General features: G+C 46.8%; 5 protein-coding genes across 5 annotated transcripts; 2 read left to right on the top strand and 3 right to left on the bottom strand.

Annotated features, from left to right (window-relative positions):
• Nucleotides 1-174: 174 nt before the first annotated feature.
• GL218_06546 (AdoMet-dependent rRNA methyltransferase SPB1) lies at nucleotides 175-2,784 on the bottom strand (the record flags this gene model as incomplete). The annotated part of the gene is made up of 3 exons (XM_033583266.1): nucleotides 175-728; nucleotides 785-2,561; nucleotides 2,617-2,784. The coding sequence occupies 3 exons, from the start codon at nucleotides 2,782-2,784 to the stop codon at nucleotides 175-177; spliced, it is 2,499 nt and encodes an 832-aa protein (XP_033433689.1).
• Nucleotides 2,785-3,544: 760 nt separating this feature from the next.
• On the top strand, nucleotides 3,545-5,737 carry GL218_06545 (Cell division cycle protein cdt2; the record flags this gene model as incomplete). Its single annotated transcript, XM_033583265.1, has 1 exon — nucleotides 3,545-5,737. The coding sequence occupies one exon, from the start codon at nucleotides 3,545-3,547 to the stop codon at nucleotides 5,735-5,737; it is 2,193 nt and encodes a 730-aa protein (XP_033433690.1).
• Nucleotides 5,738-10,371: 4,634 nt separating this feature from the next.
• Nucleotides 10,372-11,382, top strand: GL218_06544 (uncharacterized protein; the record flags this gene model as incomplete). The annotated part of the gene is made up of 1 exon (XM_033583264.1): nucleotides 10,372-11,382. One exon carries the CDS (start codon nucleotides 10,372-10,374, stop codon nucleotides 11,380-11,382), a length of 1,011 nt encoding a protein of 336 aa, XP_033433691.1.
• A 1,557-nt stretch (nucleotides 11,383-12,939) lies between these two features.
• On the bottom strand, nucleotides 12,940-13,839 carry GL218_06543 (Heme-binding protein HMX1; the record flags this gene model as incomplete). The annotated part of the gene is made up of 1 exon (XM_033583263.1): nucleotides 12,940-13,839. The coding sequence occupies one exon, from the start codon at nucleotides 13,837-13,839 to the stop codon at nucleotides 12,940-12,942; it is 900 nt and encodes a 299-aa protein (XP_033433685.1).
• A 1,555-nt stretch (nucleotides 13,840-15,394) lies between these two features.
• Nucleotides 15,395-18,827, bottom strand: GL218_06542 (putative Ras-related protein Rab7; the record flags this gene model as incomplete). Its single annotated transcript, XM_033583262.1, has 10 exons — nucleotides 15,395-15,709; nucleotides 15,767-16,540; nucleotides 16,595-16,845; nucleotides 17,845-17,949; nucleotides 18,002-18,104; nucleotides 18,157-18,201; nucleotides 18,253-18,432; nucleotides 18,482-18,577; nucleotides 18,670-18,723; nucleotides 18,798-18,827. The coding sequence occupies 10 exons, from the start codon at nucleotides 18,825-18,827 to the stop codon at nucleotides 15,395-15,397; spliced, it is 1,953 nt and encodes a 650-aa protein (XP_033433686.1).
• Between the last annotated feature and the right edge of the window lie 736 nt (nucleotides 18,828-19,563).

Below are 19,563 nucleotides of genomic sequence, written 5' to 3'. Positions count from 1 at the left end.
GAAGATGCTGTTTTTTACTTGATTAACTGTATGAATGTGCATCATACACTGTCTCAATATGTTGTCTCTTGCAAGTCTATACCATATGTAAAACCCAGTGTTACAATTAGTAATCCGCAGAACGACACTCTTTTCAATATATACGAGTCCTCCAAGATCTTACATGACATCCATCTACTTGCGCTTAGAAATCCTCTTCTGCGCCCTAAGCTCCTTCTTCATCCTAGCATCCACAATCTTATACCTGCCCTTAACACCCTTGGGCCGGCCCTTAATACCCCTATTTAGACCCCTAGCAACGACCAGCTTAGCAGGCTGTCTGTTAGGCTTCTTCTTGGCAGCCTTGGACAGCAGCTTGGAGATACTATCGGCCTTCTCCTTCTCCGTCATGCCCTCCTCACTGGCTAGCAGATCCGACTTCTTCTTGATCTTCTCGAGGCGCTGCGCCGCCTTAAACTTCTTGCGCGCCTTAGCTTCGCGGACCTTCTTGATGGGTCGCGCGTTCAATGCACGCGTCTTCTCTTTGATGGCGGCCGCTGCGGCCTTCGTGATGGGCTTCTGTGGCCTGTCATGTTTGCCCTCGTCGTCTATAAACCAGTCGGGTAGACCGTCGCGATCCCGGAAGGCGCGTTTGTTAAAGCCGTCGTCTATTACGTCGTAGTTAGTCTTTTGGCCTGTGGCGAGTTGATGCGCGAGCGTCATAGCTTCGGCGGTGATGATGTCGATATCTATTATACTTATTAGCATATAATGTTGCGAGGTATAGAGGATACGTCATTCTTACCCAGTGTCCCATCAGCTCGGCGTTTGTCTTCGTCTTCCCAGCGTTCTTCCATATCTTGATCTTGTTTGACAACTTCAAATCCATCCTGATCATCCTCAGATTCGGATGGCACCTCAACCTTGGCTCTCTTTGACTTTTCCTTTTTGGCCTTCGTCTTCTCCTTTGCTATAGTTACCGGTTTCTGAACTTTGGAGGACTCATCCTCGTCTATGTCCATTTCATCATCGAGGATACCTGGTATATCTTTGAAGATATCCTGACTGAAGAAATTCGCAGCTCGTTTAGAAAGCCCGCTGGATCCCTCTGGCTGGTTATCTAAATCAGTGAGGAGCGGTTTTGAGGGCTCCGAGTCATCATCGTCGGAGTCGTCACTGCTATCCTCATCTAGCTCGCCATCGTCGCTGGACTGTTGTTCATCGGCTGACACACCTTCCCATTCCTCATCGTCGTGCTCTTGCCTGGCCTTTTTCGCCCGGTATTTCGCGTCTGACTCTGATTTCCGTTCCCTGTATTGATCGTACATGCTATCGAGTTCGCGTTCCAGACGGTCTTCCTCTTCATCCTCTTCGTCATCCGTTTCACCTGAAGATCCAATACCACTGTCTCTGTCTTTCCTAGCCTCTGACTCACTAAGGATGGCCATTTTTCCTTTTACGATTTTATTGACAGCTCCGTGTTTGTCGATGGGCTTAAGAGCAAACATAGAGTCGGGACCAGCAGGACCAACTTGTTCCATACCGATATCCATAGGGGCAACCATGTGCAATTGCATCCGTACGATCTCCTTCTGCTTCTTCTCATTCTCTCTCCGTCGTTCACGCTTCTTCTTGGAGCTGTCCTTATCTTTCAATGCCTGCAACTCTTCCTGAATCTTTAATTCCTCGTCCATAGGTTCGACTTCCGCAACCTCCTCTTCGGACTCGGCGGGTTTCGAGGTCTTCTTAGTCGGCAAACCGAAAGCCTCGCGGGCTTTTAATCTCCATTTCAGTAGAAGCTTGAATTCTCTCCTGCCTAGAACCTTCAAGTCTGCACAGCTTATTCTAATTTCTTCCGTAGTATCGGGCATCTTGTCCAGCGCGGCGAGCGCCACATCACCGTTGCGTGGCTGCTCAAAGGAGAGCTTATTATAGCTACCGAGTATCGCTATAGGATCAATAGTCTCAATGAACTGGCTTGCAGGAATCTCCTTGAACTGGGTATAGTCGCCCTCTTCATAACCTCCTCTCTTCCGCTTCTTCACCTCAGGTTTAAAGACCTTAGCCTCATTATTCGGGGCCTGCTCTGCCAGTTCGGCGAACACTGCCCGTGGGTCGAGGAACCTTGGGTCGAGATGTTTAGGAGCCTTGAAGCCACGACATACGACGAAGATTTCAGCGGAGACATTTCTCGAAGACGGGGGTTTTGTCGATTCGACTTTGGTAAATAGTTGGTTGAAGACCCAAAGGAGTTTATTGTACTCTTTCGACCTAAAAACCTTGGTGACGAATGTACCGCCCTCAACAAGAAACTCTGTTGCTAACTTCATAGACTGGAGGACAAGCTCTGCCTGGTTGAAGGAGTCCTGGACCCAAGCAGTTCCAACGTTGGGAGCACCATCGTGAAGTACGGTATCGGCTTTCCACGTCTTCAAATGTTGTCTAATTGTCGCACGACACTTTTCGGTAGTAATATCGCTCTGGAAGGTTATAACCTTTGGAATAGGTTTAATCGGGGAGAGATCGACTCCAACAATAAGACTGTTCGCTGGCATAGCCTCTGCCGCTACCTGACACCATGACTATAACACACAGTTAATTGATAATTATCTCGTCTTATATATGGATATAACTTACTCCAGGAGCAGCACAGAGATCCAGAAGGACCTTACTCTTTTCGAGAAAACCATATTTCTTGTTTAGTTGGATTAACTTGAAAGCAGCTCGGGCTCGATATCCTTTCTCCTTGGCTAATCTATACCACTTATCGAGACGCCCCTTTCCGTGTTTCTTCTGAATGGCCATTTTGTTTCAAGTGGCCACGAATTGACCAAATGAACACGGCTTATAATGAGTCGACTGTGAATAATTGTCGCTGGCGCAATTAGTTCATGTGTCCCGCATCAATCTTTGGAAATTTTCGAGGAATTATTTCTTCGATAAGCTTATCAGTGGATCGGGAATGTCGATAAAAACTCTTGGCAGATTTATCAGTGGCGCATTGATTAGTGATTATTCGTGTGAAGTTTTAGTCTCATACTGTGCTAGATGCACAAGGCAAAAGAAAATGGCGTTTATTGGCTATCTTAGGACTGTCGGTTACGGTTTTAGGTAATAGACGGTCCTAGCACCCGCCACAATCATCTCAATTTTAGGTTTTGACACAGTACCAATACTAAGACCCACGCGTTAAACCCTGGTCTCTAAAAAACGTCATTGCCTTTTTGGGTCGTGTAAGTGGTTTTTCGTGTTCTCGCGTCTTTTCGCGGGCGTGTCTATGGATACTGTTCAAACTTCTTACCTCCGAACCGGCTAGAATCCTTACCTACCATCTTATTCCCCACCATTACTATTCAATTTGTTATCCTCTTCAAGTCAATTCAAGCTTATCTTAGTTACTTTATTGTCTATTATGTTAAATTGTCCCCATCTATCCTCTTGATACTAGGTTAGATATCTGGTTCCAAGGGTTTAAGGTCATCGGCGGCATCTGTCCTTCCTGTGGAGGCAAGTTGTGGACCTAGCAAAAGTAGAAGCAGAAGCAGAAGCAGAAGCAAAAGCTATAATGGCCGACGATGCATCAAACTCAAGGCTCCTCTCCCCGCCCAGGGTCATGAATGGCAAGGAGAGAAGAAACCCATCTATTACTCCCAGGAAGTTCCGACGGTTTTTCACTCCTCGCTCTCGAGTACCTACACGTATCAGCCCGGCAAGAAAAGCTCTAAAGGATCTCGCCGCCCCTGAGATGAACAATCGTTATCAGACGCCCGCTCCCTCTAGTCCATTAAGACCTCGTTCGGAGCAAAATATCCGAGACGAGAATGCCAATGCCGTGGATGCTCCAACACCTAAAAGACGAAAGTTCAACCATACTCCCGATTCTTCACCTTGTCGACCCCCTTTAATCTTCCAATCGAACCATGTTGGATTTGAAGCGTCACCGGATACTAGGCTAGCCTTGCTCAGCCCAATTAGATCTATTCGTTCTAGTCAGGAGGATATCGATTTGGATGATGATGTTAGCGAGGACGAACTCCCATCATGGTCAATGCCAATGAGACGACTCGTACCTTTGACGAGTCGCGGGTTTGCCGGCCAACTTGCGCAAAGACAATTAGGGGGGATGCCTCAGGCCGGACGTTCTTTCATGTCATGCCCAGCCTCGGACTGGAGAATAGATGCTGCCGACTTTTACAGCAAGCCCGACGATGTTCATTCCTGCAATAGTCACGACGGTCAAGGCCGATGCATACCATTTTGTGCTGCCGCCTGTCACAAGAACAGTTTGACAGCAGTAGGAGATGAGGAAGGTCGAGTTCGTCTACTGGAGTCGTCTGGTGGTTCATCTGAACCATTCCGCAAGATTCATCTATGTTTCCAGGCCCACACAAATGCCATTATCGACTTGTCTTTCTCTGATGACGATTACCGTCTGGCTACTGCATCTGGCGATCAAACCGGAAGAGTTATAGATATGATGACACAGACTCCAATTGCGATTCTTCAACATCATACCGCCTCCCTGAAGCAAGTTCGTTTCCAACCGGGCAAATCTAATGGCAATGTCCTCGCAACGTCTTCCCGCGACGGAAGTGTTCAAATATGGGATCTTCGTTGCGCAGGGAAACCAGTGCGGGATATCTTAGCACCCGAGGAACGTGAAGTCGCTTTACGATACCGGCGCCCAGCACCCAAGCAAGGCTGTGCTATCAATAGTCTATATCACGCTCATGTACGCACATCACGCCAAGCTCAGCAAGCATCAAACCTTGGACCTGGGGATATTCCATCGCACCGTGAGCTACCAAACCGGGTAGGTGATGTATCTGTTACGGCACTCCAATTTCTACCCTCAGGACAAGAGCACCTGCTACTTACTGCATGTGAGGCGGATGCTTCTATCAAACTTTGGGATATCCGCGCCATACATTCATCTCGCCAGAAGGTTCCCTCCCCACTGTCTGTAACCGCCCCACCCTCTTCGCATCAGCATTGGAGACCCTTTGGGATCTCATCCCTAGCACTCAATACCGATGCCTCTCGACTATATGCGGTGTGCAAGGACAATACTGTATATGCTTATTCAACTGCCCATCTCATGTTAGGACACGCTCCGGAACTCTCAACACGAAACGGCGAACCTCCCCGACGACGACACAATGCGGTACCTCACCAAGGCCTAGGGCCGCTGTACGGGTTCCGACATCCGTCGTTTCATGCGACTAGCTTTTACGTCAAAGCCGCCGTCAGGCCAGCCCGTGATGGCAAGAGCGAGCTTTTAGCTGTGGGGAGCAGCGACTCTTGTGCTATGTTGTTCCCTACACAGGAGCGATATTTCAGGGATGACCTTCTTGGTGCAATGGGCTCTCTAAGTCTAGAAGATTCTACGATAGGTGTTTCTCAGAAACAAACGGTATTGAACTCAAGCTTCTCATCTACGGACTCGAATACGGTGCGTAGGCCGCTTTTCCGGACCAATAGTACTGCCAATCTCTCGGCCAGACTTAACGATGATATACCTATTGTTCGAATGGGGGCGCCACTCGTTCGAGGACACGAAAGTGAGGTTGGCGCATTGACTTGGACAAGCGAGGGTAAACTCGTAACGGTGGGCGACGACTACTTGATTCGATGCTGGAGCGAGGGGAGAGAAGAGGCGGCGGACCTGAGGACAGGTGGCGAGACAGGTGGTCGACGTTGGGGATGCGGCTGGGCAGATGTTGGAGACGACTGGGATCAGCTCGATGACGACGAGTAAATGAAAGTAAGGTTAAGGTTACAGCATGGCGTCGGGTCGGAACTAGTATTCAGCATTGAGCATTACAGGCTCTGGATTATACCCCTATATTTGCTTTAGAGCTTGGAGAATAAGCTCCCTTCTGCGCATGAGTTCAGATTTAATGAGTTTTCTCGGTACAGCTTTTATGATTTTGATGTTTGGTGTCTTGTAGCCTTCTGACCAACGCTTTGTCTGCGTTATAATGTATATTTCCTGTGGAGCATATAAGTCATGAATGTATGTAATGTACACTAGGATTACTCAAATAGTAATCAGGGAATTAAAACAATAACGAAATACCTTTCCAGAAAATAGGTTGACCTCGAAATTGTCGGAGAATCTTCAAGCGTTATGCTACATACCTACAGAAGAGTAGTTCAAGGCTGATTACACAAATGCAAGCCCAAAGCCTACCTAAAGTATACCCCTTTTGTAAGCCGGCCCTTTAAGTGTCAACACATTGCACTAAAAAAGTATGCCCCAATCAGCCTACCTACGCCCATGCTATAGTTGGAGGTTAGTCGATGTATGTCTACCTCCATCAGTTGAGTAAAGCTCTCGTTATTAAACTACAAGCAAGAAATGCCTTATCTTATACGTCGAACTACGATGCAATCTCATATCAGATGAACAAATCAAAGGCTAGGTCAATAAAATTCGGTCAATCATGGGCACTCTACTTGATCCAATCAAGCCCTTAGCATGCTGCTTGTAATTACATTCTGCTTGTAGGGCTGCATGCAGACATACTTTAAGCTGCTGTGACATGCAGCTACCGAATCAGAACGACGCTGATTATATGCGTGCAGCTGACGAACTGCCGGTTAGACATACTGAAACAACTTGGCCAAGTCCTCCTATATGTATGTATCTAAGGTATGTTTTGCCCTTTGATATGTAGCTAAGCTTACCCGATCCTCCTCTTCCAGCGAGATCACATCATCATTACCGAGGACAGCAAAATTCCAGAACCGGTTACCAACTGCAGCTGAACGATCCTACTGCAGCACTTGCATGGGAGAAGGGAGGAGGAAGAGAGAAGAAAACGCGTTGCTGCGTTATTCCTCACCGCCAGTTTATACAACCCGTTTGTTGCGCGTGTCGACAGTCGCTGTGGAGCTTCCCGCATCTACGTAGTTAGGATTGTGACGATGGCCGCAGGTTCCGTAGCCTGGCAAATAGATTGACGGGCGCCGCTGAGTGGACGGATAACTCGATAGGCCGCATATTTGAAGACCCGAAGCGGAGCAAACCAATACACTATTTTCTTATTCTCTTATTCTTACTCTCTTGTTTTATAGCGATTCGTGAGGTCATCTAACCATGCTTCTATATGCGTAAATCGAGAGAGCCAGCTTGTCATTATTAATAGTAACGCGTTACTTATTAGCTACAGCCTACGCCGAATTAGAAAATCGGGTGGCTGGGGGATCGGGATCTGATTCTCCTTGTTGGCTATTGGTCAATGGCTTTCCTCCGGCCAGGCTCCCCTGTTAGCATCCGCGACATAGCAAACTATGGTAATGCGACGCACGCGTATCAGCGCTATTATCTACGGTTTTGAACCGAAGAATATCGTCGTGCTTGGGCGAAAAGAGTAGAATTCGATAAACTCCCAGCCGGTTGTATCTTGGGAATACATCACATGGATAACCCGAGCGTGTTCCCGTAGCACGGTCGTCGCTAGCCGTGGGCTACGAGACGAAATCGTACAGTCTCTCCGTTGCTTGGCCTTAAGCCAAACCACTAATTTGACTTTGCGCCCCACGGGTTATGCCACATGAGTGTGCTTCAAGTGTCTTAGACAGTGTATCGTGGCATTAGCCCGTAGACTAAAAACCCGTAGCTACGGGATGGACACTGGCACAAGAATATCGTCTTGGTAACTCTAAGTACGAGAACAACTTGAGAAAAGAAACTCGAATGATGATGTAGAGAGCCGAGGTAGTATGTAACGACACCTAAGAGCTTGTTAGTACGGGGGTACGAGGTTTCACCCATGCTTTAAAACTCGAATTATATATAAAGAACTTTAAGCACTAAAGACAGTAGACTCGAAAGTCGAGAAATGAAACCGTCATATATAGACCATTGTCTCGATGACGAAGCCACTGTCCAATAGGCTTGATATCGTAATAACCATCGTCGTTAAGTTGACTCAAGTGACCAGACTTAAAATAAAAAAGTCTGGGATGGGGGAAGCTGGAGATAAAGACGTTGATAATAAGTCCCCTGAACCCTGTCGTTCCTGGAAAATATCACTCTTTGGGACGTGTTTGCGCGCGTGGCGGCTGGACCCGTCATAAAAGTCCAAAAAAAAAAGTATTCATGTATGTAATTTCTAGGATCGTCAAGCCGAACTTTTAATTACTCCTTTTCTTTTTTCTCGCATCAACTCTACCGAGACCATACTTGGGGACTTCGATAGAGCCGGCCGATAATAGTATCATAAAGTCTCAAGAGCCTAACTATTATATTATATGCTTCCAAGTTCCACAGCGTCCAAGACTCGAAACTCCATCTCGGACCCGAATCCTAGGAAGCTTGTTGGAGTCAAAACTAGACCTCCCGTCCGGTCTTTGTTGACCACAGCTCTAAGGCTTTAGGCTCTCTAAGCTCTGCTACTACTACTAGCAAGTCCCCCGGCAAAGTGGACAACTCATCTTGCATTAAAGCTGCTGCACGATAAACGGCCTCTCATTCGCTTGTCACCCGCAGCACGTTCTCTTATTTAGAGATCGGAAACTAAACTGTCTGCACCCGGTAACCAGTACTACACAAGGCTCGTGGTTATTTGGATATGGCTTCTTGACACGATATCTTCTTTTATCTCCTTTCCCTCTACCTAACTTCCCCTTGCCCCTTAGCCTCGCGCTTCCCCAGTCTAGCGTCGCATCCAGAAGGCGAGCGCTTATAGCGATCCGACGCGGACGCGTGTATATGCAACCGTACGGCGAGACGACCTCGGAAGCTCAGTCTGTTGCTTGCTGCAAAGAATATTCGTTCATCCTGCAGTTCTCCTGAATAATTAGTTATTTTATTATTCTGTTCCCACGCGAATCTTTAGCCAGGACGTATATTCCTACATATGCAGATACATGCATAAGCACGAGCACATAAAACATTATCTACATACGCCGCGTGCCTCCTATTGAACAGCAGAGAAACGCTCGAGGCTCGTGCATCATTATCATTATCATCATCATCGCCCAACCACACCACTTACTACACACATCTCACTGTAAAAGACGACCTATGAGAACGCCCAACGCTAATGTCGACTTCTGGAGCCGCTTAGAAAAGAAGTTCGCGGGGGCCAAGAGTTTTTCGACATTATTCGACATTATAATATACCAGACCAGTCTTGTAGCGGACCAAAACTCCACATCCGTTCCAAAAGCCTGGAAACTCGCCAATCGAGGAAGGCCCTTGTTGACCTCACACCGCCACCATTCACTTGGTTCCTTGGGATCACGAAAAGGCGACCAGCTTGCTTTCCCAGGTTTTCTGCCAACTTGCCCCCCCTGTCCGGCGTAGATCTCCTAGGTTAGGTACCTACATACATACACTACCTACCTATATGTATATGACTTATCCCGGCTAGCCGTTGTTGTGGTTGTACTATTCGCTCGCACGCACGCTCGCTTGATCAGCGGAAGGGGTGCGCGCGCTACTGACGTCGAAATGCTTCACGGTCGAATAAGTCTTAGAACACCTGCCACCACCATCGTCGCCGCCGCCGCAGCCCTACCTCAGCCTCTGTCCTCACTTACCCTAAACCCATTTCCTCCTTTTTGTTTTACATCTGTCTAAATTTATTTATTTTTTGTGCCCATTTTGACCCAATTCTGGACTTGCGACTTGGGTCTGTCACCTTGTATTACTTTCGCTGTATCATATTGGTCAGTATTCCCCCCCTCCAATAGCAGTGCCAGCGCAGCCCTTACTAGGGTAGCTGTGGCCGATGAGATTGCGCCAGCTAATACTTCGCGACGCTAGTCTACTGTAATATTTTCGAATGTTTAATTTTGGTTGCGTTGTACTTCTTGGACCAGGTTTTGTGTAGGAAGTCAGTCGTCTTTATCAGACTTGGAGTTTGTCTACATTAAACAGGAAAAAGGACCAACACGAACTACGGAATTGGGACGACGCTTTAAGTCCACTCGCGTGTTTTCGACTCTTCCAGCAACGACTGCTTCTCATGCTCATATTGGGATTGAGTCGCGTTGCCAGTCATTCGTTATCGAAGTCGTTTGCAGCTAGTGGAAGCAATTCAGTTTGGGCTTGTCGACCAGCACGCCTCTTAGGGAAGGAAGTTTTTCTTGGAAAGCAGCAGGTTTTGTAAGGTATGTTAATCCTGTATAAAATCATTGCCCCTATAGGTCCTTCTATCATACGTTTTCTAGTATCCATGGAGATATCCTCATCCACCTGTGTTACCTGTACAACGAAGAACCTTGCAAATATTAAGACCATATTTCATTTCAGTCGTTCCTATAACCTCTATGCTCGCAATTATCATTCAACCCTCTTACATGGTATAACAGGCTTAAGCAAGTTTCTCACATAACCATAGGACCCCGGTATCCACCCCCTTTCCGACGATCTTTTCGATGGCGTCCTCCGAGGTGGACCAGAAGTTCCTCGGACGCCTCGCAAAATCTGTCGAGCCCAATAATGCGCTACTCGCATCGATGCTGTTTAAGATATTAGGACTTTCAATCAATGTAGCCGGACAGTTAGTAAAAGCGCGCAAACAGCGCCGCCTCGATACCACGCGCGTGACTCAGTCTCTCGAGCTCTACTTTCACATATTATGGCTCTCGCGTGAAGGCCTCGTGATGCTCGAGCAGTATGTTTTACCAATGGTTGGTGACTACGTTGAGCTCAAGGTTCTCGCGTACAAATTACGCGCATCCTTTTATCACATCTTCGTCCTATTCCATAATAATCCCCCGGTTTCGCCAATGGGAATTGCGACGACACCTCAGGCTCTTGCCGCGGAGATGACGCCAGAACCGTTACGAGTTGATAAGGGGAAGGGCGTGGATAGGAGTAATCCGGCAGCATTCTTACCGCCCGAGTACATGCGATCGTCGGTACAACCAACTCATCCGTACGAGCAAGGCATACCAGCACCGCCTCCCGGTTTCGAAGGACAAGTGCAGATGCCGAACTTCACTCCAGAAGCGGCGGCCGCTTTTCTACTACCATCCGTAGACTACTTACCAACAGCGCACCAGTACTTCCGAGAAGCCATCTCGTTAGCAGACAATTTACTATGGGGATCGCACTCGCTACGGCTCTCTGTAAAAACAGAGTATGCGGCATTCCTATACGATTGCGTTCACGACCGAGAGGGAAGCCGACGATTAGCGAAGCAGACGATCACGGAGGTGTACGAAGCGACTGAGGGCCTGGATGACGATATGTACGATGACGCGTGCGAACTTGTGACTGTGCTCGGCAAGATGATGAAGCGCGGCCTAGGAGCGGGAAGCTCGCGGAGCGGCGGAAGACCAAGTCCTAGCGTGACGCAAGCCACCGCTGTTTCCCAGAGCGGCGAGAGTAGTGCGACGGTTGTACCGCCTGTTCCGCCCATCGGCATGGAGAATCCGATATAAGGTCGAGTTTGGAATTCGTGCGACAAACTTTTGGGTACCGACGATATTCGATAAGGCGGCTACGCGTCCCGGCTCCATGCTGTTGGTCTGTACTTCCTACAGAATATAAACGAGCGAACAGTTTTGGATCCGTGCCAACGAAGTTCCAACCGAAGCATAAGCCGTATGCGGCCAAATCACGACTATATCTCAACTAATAAGGATCCCAGAAACAGGATTTCCACACCATACCACAAATAACCTCCACGAATGGTCATAATTTATACCTATACACTTATAACGATTAATACCAATGCCGTATTCCTTGTAATTAACTCAGCTATACCCTATCCAAGACATACACGACCAGTACATCCCAGGTGTTCGGAATTATTAACTAAAAAAGGGGATTTTGCCCTACCTACCTACATACCTCATGCATACATACACGCGCCTTACCATGTCTCATACTCACCAAGAGACAGCTAATAACCACTTCCCAGCACTTTATTTTCTCGTTCATAAAAGCGTTTGATGATACCCAGTTCCGCCCTGCGAGGCGGACAGACGGATAGAGAGAGGGGGGCCTACGCGCCCCCACCATTGCATTACATACCATGTGTATTAGACAGCATAGCTCGTTGCAGATAGCTGCAGCGTGTTTGGTAGTTTGAGAGCTTTAGCTAGAGCTCTTGTTTTGAAATATTAAAGAAGAAAAAGTTTTGCAAAATCTTAATAACTAATGACTTCATAGTTGAGTCTTGTGTCTAACTTATAGGGGTTAGTAACTACGGTTTCTACTCCTAATTAACTTGAATGCTGTAAAATGACTTAACCCCAAAATTGCCTATTACCAAACTTATAATACTATCAATTAGTAACTATATTAGAAAAGTCAAGTATAATAATGAGTTGCAAATATCTTAGTTCAAGAGATTGGCCGATACGAGTAATCGTTAATGGTTCTTGGTGCATTTATATTAAATGCTCTTTTCTCTATGCTTGTCTTAGAATAGCCAGTCATATGGTCAAGTGTATGTTCTATAATACCTAAAGGAGATTCATACTTCGTAAAATCATACATACTAAACCTTCAATCCACTGGTTCGTGGAAAGAGATGGCCCAACTAATAAGTAGAAATTTATCCGCGGCGTTGTGTAACTGTCTTGCACTTATTACCAAATCGTAGTTAAACGCTGGGTTGACAAGTTGTTCTTAGAATATAACATGTATAATGTGTCTATGAAAAGAAACGCAAGTCTATTCCCCGGAAATGTAGTTTAGGATATCTCATGCTCACACCAACTTAATGCCCGGACACCCTAGCCCTACCCATAATTCAATCAGTCTTTGTATCCCTCCGTATCCTGGTTCTTTCGTCCGGTTTCTCGAAACCTTACGGTCCCTTTTCCACCCCTACTACCTTCGCCCAAATCCGGAGGTGCAGTCTCTCCCCTCTTCACACCGTTTCCAACTCTTCTCCCCTTCGCAGCCGCCCTCATCCTCTTCTCCCTCTCCATAACCACGCTATCGCGACTCTTCAAGCTCACCGGTGGCGGCGGCCTCCCTTTAGATCCCTACTTTGCTGCGGCGGCGGCGGCTTGCTCTTCGTACTCCGTGCCACAGATCTCGTCTAACTCGCCCACGATGCGGACCATGTACTCGAAAATAGTCAGCCCCTCCTTTTTTACATCGGCGCGTTCATCTTCCGTCAACTTTGACTCCGGAGGCGAGGTGGCCGTTTCCAGCGCCTCCTTGAATAACCTCTTTAAATCCTCGCCGTTCTCCGGCGTGTCGAAGAGGAAGAAGTTCAGAGGCGGCGGTTGCATGTTTTGCTTTCGGAGAACATCTTTGACGCAAAAGGCGTCATAAGCACCAGGCATTCTAAACTCGGGCTCGGGTTTGTCGGAGGAGGATTCTAGACTTGACCAGAACCCGGTGCTCTGGTCAATTCGCTCGAGCGACGCTCTAATATAACGTCCCCCGGCAAAGAGCGCCATGTACATGACCCAAGCATAAGCGACTAGGATGTGGGGACGTGCTTGAACAGCCTCGCGGATATGCTTCTGAAATTCGACTAGCACAGGCGCATGAGATACCGATTCCGTTCGCGAGCGTACAAAATCATCGTTCCGCCCGAGTAGCGTAACGATGTCCTTCTGTAGTGGTCCCGACCGCGCGAAGCCCTCTACGCGTATGTCTGCTAAAAGCGAACGTATCCGAGGCTCTATATTTGCAATAGCAGGGGAGTCCTCTAAAATATGGTCCCATTCCCTCTCGAAGGCCTGGTAGATGGGCGCGATGTGCAGTAGCCCTGTGACATAGTTTTTCGCATCGTCAGAATGTGGAGGGAGAGCTAGACGCAAGCGACGGGTAACTAGCTTGTTGAGCTTGGTATGTAATGGGCGTATAGCGATATTGATCTCCTCGCCCAGAGTAGGAGTAGCGGTAGTAGTGTTTTCAGTCTTGGAAGGCATATTGATAAGCGATGGAAAATCAAGGTTAGAGAGAGTATAGTACTTTTGGTTTTTAGGTTATGTAGGTTGATAGTTGCAACATTAAAGATTAAATAGATGTAGGTATGTCGGAGAAAGCTGAGTAGGACTAAGTGAAGCCTGACTTAAGGTAGTTGGTTCGGTGGTTGAGCAGGTGACTGTTGTTTGTAAGAGTCAAGTCACACTCCCAGTCACGACCAAGATTATTTCCCGAAGAAATAACTAACGACGTTTACATATGACCAAGGCAAGTGTCTGGCTGTGCCTACTATACTGACTAGTGGATAAGGTAGGAATGGTGGTTGCTGGTCTTGTTAAACAAGGTGAGAACACTCGGATATATAGACGGCGAGACGATCCAACGAGAGGCAACCACGCGCTTTTGCAACCGTGGGTGATAAATAACTCGGGCAATCCGGTGCGAAAGACAAACCAAAATGAGACGTTGTGGCTCTGTCGTGCACACATAAAATTCACAACCCCGAACCAGTCAAACAAATCATGCCTCAAGCCAAGTGAGTGGTGGCAGCGCCGATGGCAGCGAGCATGAAAAACCACTGAGTTGCCACGCAAGCAATCCACAATACCCTAACTAGGATACTTGCATCAGGCTTCAATGTCTATAGTTCAAACGAACTCGACATCCCGTAGAAGGGAGCGGCTACTTACCTCATATATGTACTCACATGTGTATGTCTCTACCTACCTAGGTAGTTACGGCGCATCCCTGGCTTTAAGCAGGTTACTATAAGAGACAAACACTCATGTTTCAAATTAGAACGATCTAAAAACCCCGAATGAATGGTTCGGATCGGGAGCCTACTGATGTCATTCACCGCTTGGTTTAGAAAATATACTATCACCTCGGAGGCTAGCGCTGTTGCAGTCTAGGTTAGTTTCCCCGAGCCGAGTCAAATACTACCTAGGTACGTATATAGGTTAAATAGGTACCTTATGCTCTAGGGTATCTAGAGTTTGTTGTTGGCGGATTTTGGATGTTAGTCATAGGTAATTTGGATTATCGTGAGAGCTTTCGTATAAGTGGATGACAACATCTTTTAACCTCGCCTACGGGAATAGGATGCGTGACTGTTATCTACTTCCATACTTCATTAATAATATGTCTTATGACTAGTATCTTATATCTCACATGGGCTAGCTTATGAATCGAATCTCATCTAGTTATAAGTAGGCTGGTTAGGGAATGTTTGAGAAGTGTCACCTATTCATACGGCCTTAGGAATATATTATTCGGACTTTAGTTGACATGCTGAATTTCATGATTTATTATGAACACTCATACGCACTCGGAGATAACCTTCATATTAGGTGGGTTGGTTACGTGTGGTATCCGTCTCTTAGTCCCGTATATGATACAGCCCGAGAATATCCATTCTGTCTATGATATGTTAAGTTATGCCTGATATCCATGCACCAGTTGCCAAACCCAATTCTCATAACCATGACGCCGCATTACTACTAATAATTCCATTCAAGAACAAAACAAGGCTAATAAGGCTACCTAGTGGGTAGAAAGCTACGGCTCTGCCGTTCTAGTTCCTCTTTCAGGACTAGTTTTCGCATCGTCATCTTCGTCATGACTCTCGTGGTTGACGAAGATGAATGAGACTAGTACAATTGCAGCGCCGATCCAGTATATGAAGCTGGAGTATTGCGCGTATTGTATCATTTCGCCGATTAAGGACAGTGGTATAGTTAAGGATAGACCAACAGTGACAACTAATGGCGTTGTGAGTAACATCGCGTAAGCCCACGAGATGTCCGAGATGAAGGAAGATATCGAATTGAGTATGATAATTGCCCAGACTTTCCCGCTTGGAGGTAATTCAAACTGTTCGTTGTTAGTGACTTTCGAAAGCCCTATCATGATTGTAGGCAATATACGTACCGGCTCGATTCCTGTAAAATGCAGGATGAAAAAAAGAGGCCACAGAAAAAGGATATTAAACACTCCCACAAGTCCGAAAAATAAGGGCATATTCACGCGCTCCTCGTTTCCGATGCGCACCTTCATCACCACAACATACAGCCCATAAACGACCGCGCTGAAGAAGGCCATAGCGTCGCCGATAGCTATCTGCTGCTGGCTCTTATGCGGGAAGTTTCCTCGGTTGTCGTCATTATCGCCCGAGAGGTCGACGGTGGAGATAAGGATGATTCCCGTGAGCGAAGCCAATACGCCGACTAGCTTGCGCATCGAGAATGGCTCGATACGCATCACTGCGCAGAATACCAGCGTCCACACGCTACTCGTAGATGTGAGGATCGTAACGCTCGCCACGCTCGTGTACTCTAGGCACGCCGACGCAAAGTAGTTCCCCAGAAACCAGATCATGCAGAATTCGAGGCTGTACCGCGCCGTCTCCAGAAACGAGAGCTTGTCCGATGTCCTCGGCGGATCGACTATTTCGAAACTTCCCTCGTCATCGGATAATAGCCTCTCGCCTACTGTAACTGCTTCTTCTTCCTCCTGTGTCTTTAGCCTCTCTACCCCTTGGTATCTCATTCTCCACTCCTGCATCGCCTGGTTCTTGACACGGGTAAAGCCGCCATTCTGTATTATGTGTTTTATGGATATAGGGATCATCGACAGCGCAAATACGGACGTATTGATATATACTAGGAAGAATGGCTTATCGTAGGTGTGGTCGGAAAAGATATACTTGTACCTATGTTAGCTAGAGGCGCTCCCTAACGCTACTCGTAGAATACTCACGCTGGCGAGGAAATTTGATGCCGTCCACAGGAATACGGTGACCAGTAATAGACTAATACCCAGAGTCCTCCTGGCCATATTCCTGATCCCTCCCTTTCTTCCCAAGCTTGGTATACTTCCCCAGGACGCGGATGACCCGGACATGTTCTCAGACGGTACTGGTGGCTCGGAAAGTCTCCTTCTAGGAGCATCAAATCCGGATTGCCTCTCATCCGTAGTAATTATCGATTCCGGCGCTGCCATATCGTCGTCTGACAAGCGTAGTATGGCGTAGAAACACTTTGTGATCTATGAATCCCGCCGGGGTGTAACAACGGTCGCGTGAGACGGAAGCATTTATTATCCGAACAAAAAAAAAAGAGAGGATCGACGTTGATAGTCGCAAGGATCGAGTCTACATAGGGGCCGATAAGGACATAAAGACACCTACACGAGAGCAGAAAAGAACGAAGACTGTCCAAAAGAGGGTGAATTTCGAGGGTTTGAAACATGCACATTGAAGGGTTCAATCCTATTGATGCGGCGCCGTCGGCCATTCAAGACGCCGAGATATTAAAACTAAGACCCCTGAGCTTCTGCGTATCATATCTAGCGTGTTATTTTAGGTCTTGCGGGACACTAATAAGACTGATTAGTATGTACTCAGGTACCTATTAGATCATTTTACCATATAATTGCACGTGCTATATGCATTTGGAGCACATGCATTTGACTTGATTGATGATAGATGATAGATTGGCTGGTGACTGGCAGGCCTACGAATCATCACAACACTCACGGTTAGGCAGCAACAAAAAAAAAAAAAGAAAGTCACAAACTTAAAGGCGATATCGGAAAAATAGACTGTAGGATATGAATAAATAAACACTTCTGAATGCTGCCTGACAAATATCGAGATGCCTCAATCGAGACTTGGATACGTAAACCTGGATAATGAAAAGACGCCTAAGCCTCGATTCTGCAGTATCTTACTGCCTTGTTGAGACTAAAAACCAAAGATGCAATGTATCAACTCTCTCTATACACTCATTATGGACGAGGTTCTGAGAATTCCACTGTTCCGCATCTGTAACATGTCCATGAAAGCCCCTAAAATCCGAAGTCTTCCATACAAAGAGCTGAACGATGATTGAGAAAGCGCATCGGGCTGCTGACTAAGGTTCAACCGAGCCCGAGTGACTTCTAAGATTAGTGGGATGTCGCATAAAATAGACAAAATACCCTTGATATTCTAGTTGACAGTCCTTAACATGCGCACCCATCGCGGTCGTTCTCGATGTGGATGTTGATAGGGTCTTGGAAGTCTCCACTGAACTCTTCGGACTCCTCTTGTGCCAGGGCATGCCGTGCAATGACTACGATATAGGTTAGAATAGGCACATGGATGAAAAGGGAAGTAAGATATACCATCAAACGCTTGCTCAACGTTGACCGCCTCCTTTGCACTAGTCTCAAAATATGGGATATCGCCCTTAGACTGGCAGAAAGTAGCTGCCCTCTTACTCGAGACCTATAGATAATGAGTGGGTGGTCCGGCTGATGGCGGATCAATCTTAACTTACTACTCGCTTGCTCTCGTCGACATCGATCTTGTTTCCAAGGACGACCTTTAGTTCGATTAGCCTGGTTCTAAATCATGAGAAAACAATTATTCTTACGAAAGGGAAGTTCTCGGGATCCCTCGGAGAAGCTTGGATTAAGAATTCATCTCTCCAGCTATCTAGCGAATCGAAACTCTTAGAGTTGTTGACATCAAAAACCAGCACACAGCAGTCGGCACCTCGGTAGAACGCAACGCCTAAAGATTGAAAACGTTCCTGACCGGCTGTATCCCAGAGCTACTTTTCGTCAGCGATCGTCTTTGATGAGCTTGCCGCCATATCATACCTGCACTGTGACTTGTTGGTCGTCGATGAGAACCTTCTGAATTAAGAAGTCGGCACCGATGGTAGCTTTGTAACTGGCGCTGAATTTCTTGTTGACCTGTCCGGCGTGGGATATTAGTTTCGGGATATTTAGACATCGTAGACGGGGTACTGTGGAGGGAACTGGTCGGGTTGGGAATCATAACATACATATTGATTCAGCAGACTCGTCTTTCCAACACCGCTGTCGCCAAGGACAATAACCTAAGTATATTATGTGTCAGTTTATGAGGTCATGCTAGAAATGGGTATGCAATCGGAATGGTATTTATTGTTACCTTCAAGATAGCCCCTTTCCTAGAAGCCATGGCAGAGATCTGAGGTGAAGCTGGAGACTCTCGGTAGGTTGCTTCAGTATTGAAGTTGTTCACGGGTTTAATTTGGGATTATTGGAGATCTCGGATTTATGCGCTGGTTTGAATAATGGGTTTCCGATTGAGGTAACGGAACTTGTGCGACAGTTAATGGTAGGTCGTGATAGGACCGTGGTGTTGTATTGTTTGAAGTTGAGACGGGAATCGAGGTAGTTGCAGATGTTATTGTACCTGTTTGAAGGCCTGGGGCTGCTTAGATGGATTAGCGCTGGCTGGCCGACTGGCCGGTCGGACCTGCGCCGATACCTACCTGATTCAGATCCTAGCTGATAAGGCGCTGTAGCTTGTTACTTTAGTGAGCACGAGATCAGGCGCTAATAGGTACATAAGGTACATTAACTGGTCGCAGCCACATTCCCTAACCTAACAACAATGATTAAAGCCACATGTAGGCACATAGGTGCATGAATTTAAGTTCAATGATGTCTTCTAAATTAACGGGTTGCATCTAAGGTTTGTTTCAATCGTAAATGACTATTACATTTAAGAGAGCTAGACTTTCTTACCAGGAGGTAAACATTGGTACATATGACAAGAGCTGATAGAAGCCAAATGGTTATCTTCATAGACCTTGGTTAGACGTGTGAGTTTAGAAGCTATCGCATACATAAAGCAATACGGAACATCATCTGGAATTTGGTATCTGGTCCCAAGAAATCGATATGGACAT

This window comes from Daldinia childiae (assembly GCF_008694065.1).
Source record: "Daldinia childiae strain JS-1345 chromosome Unknown Scaffold7, whole genome shotgun sequence".
NCBI lineage: Eukaryota > Fungi > Ascomycota > Sordariomycetes > Xylariales > Hypoxylaceae > Daldinia > Daldinia childiae.
Note: the sequence above shows the minus strand (reverse complement) of the source record. Positions and strands in the feature narration are given on the sequence as shown.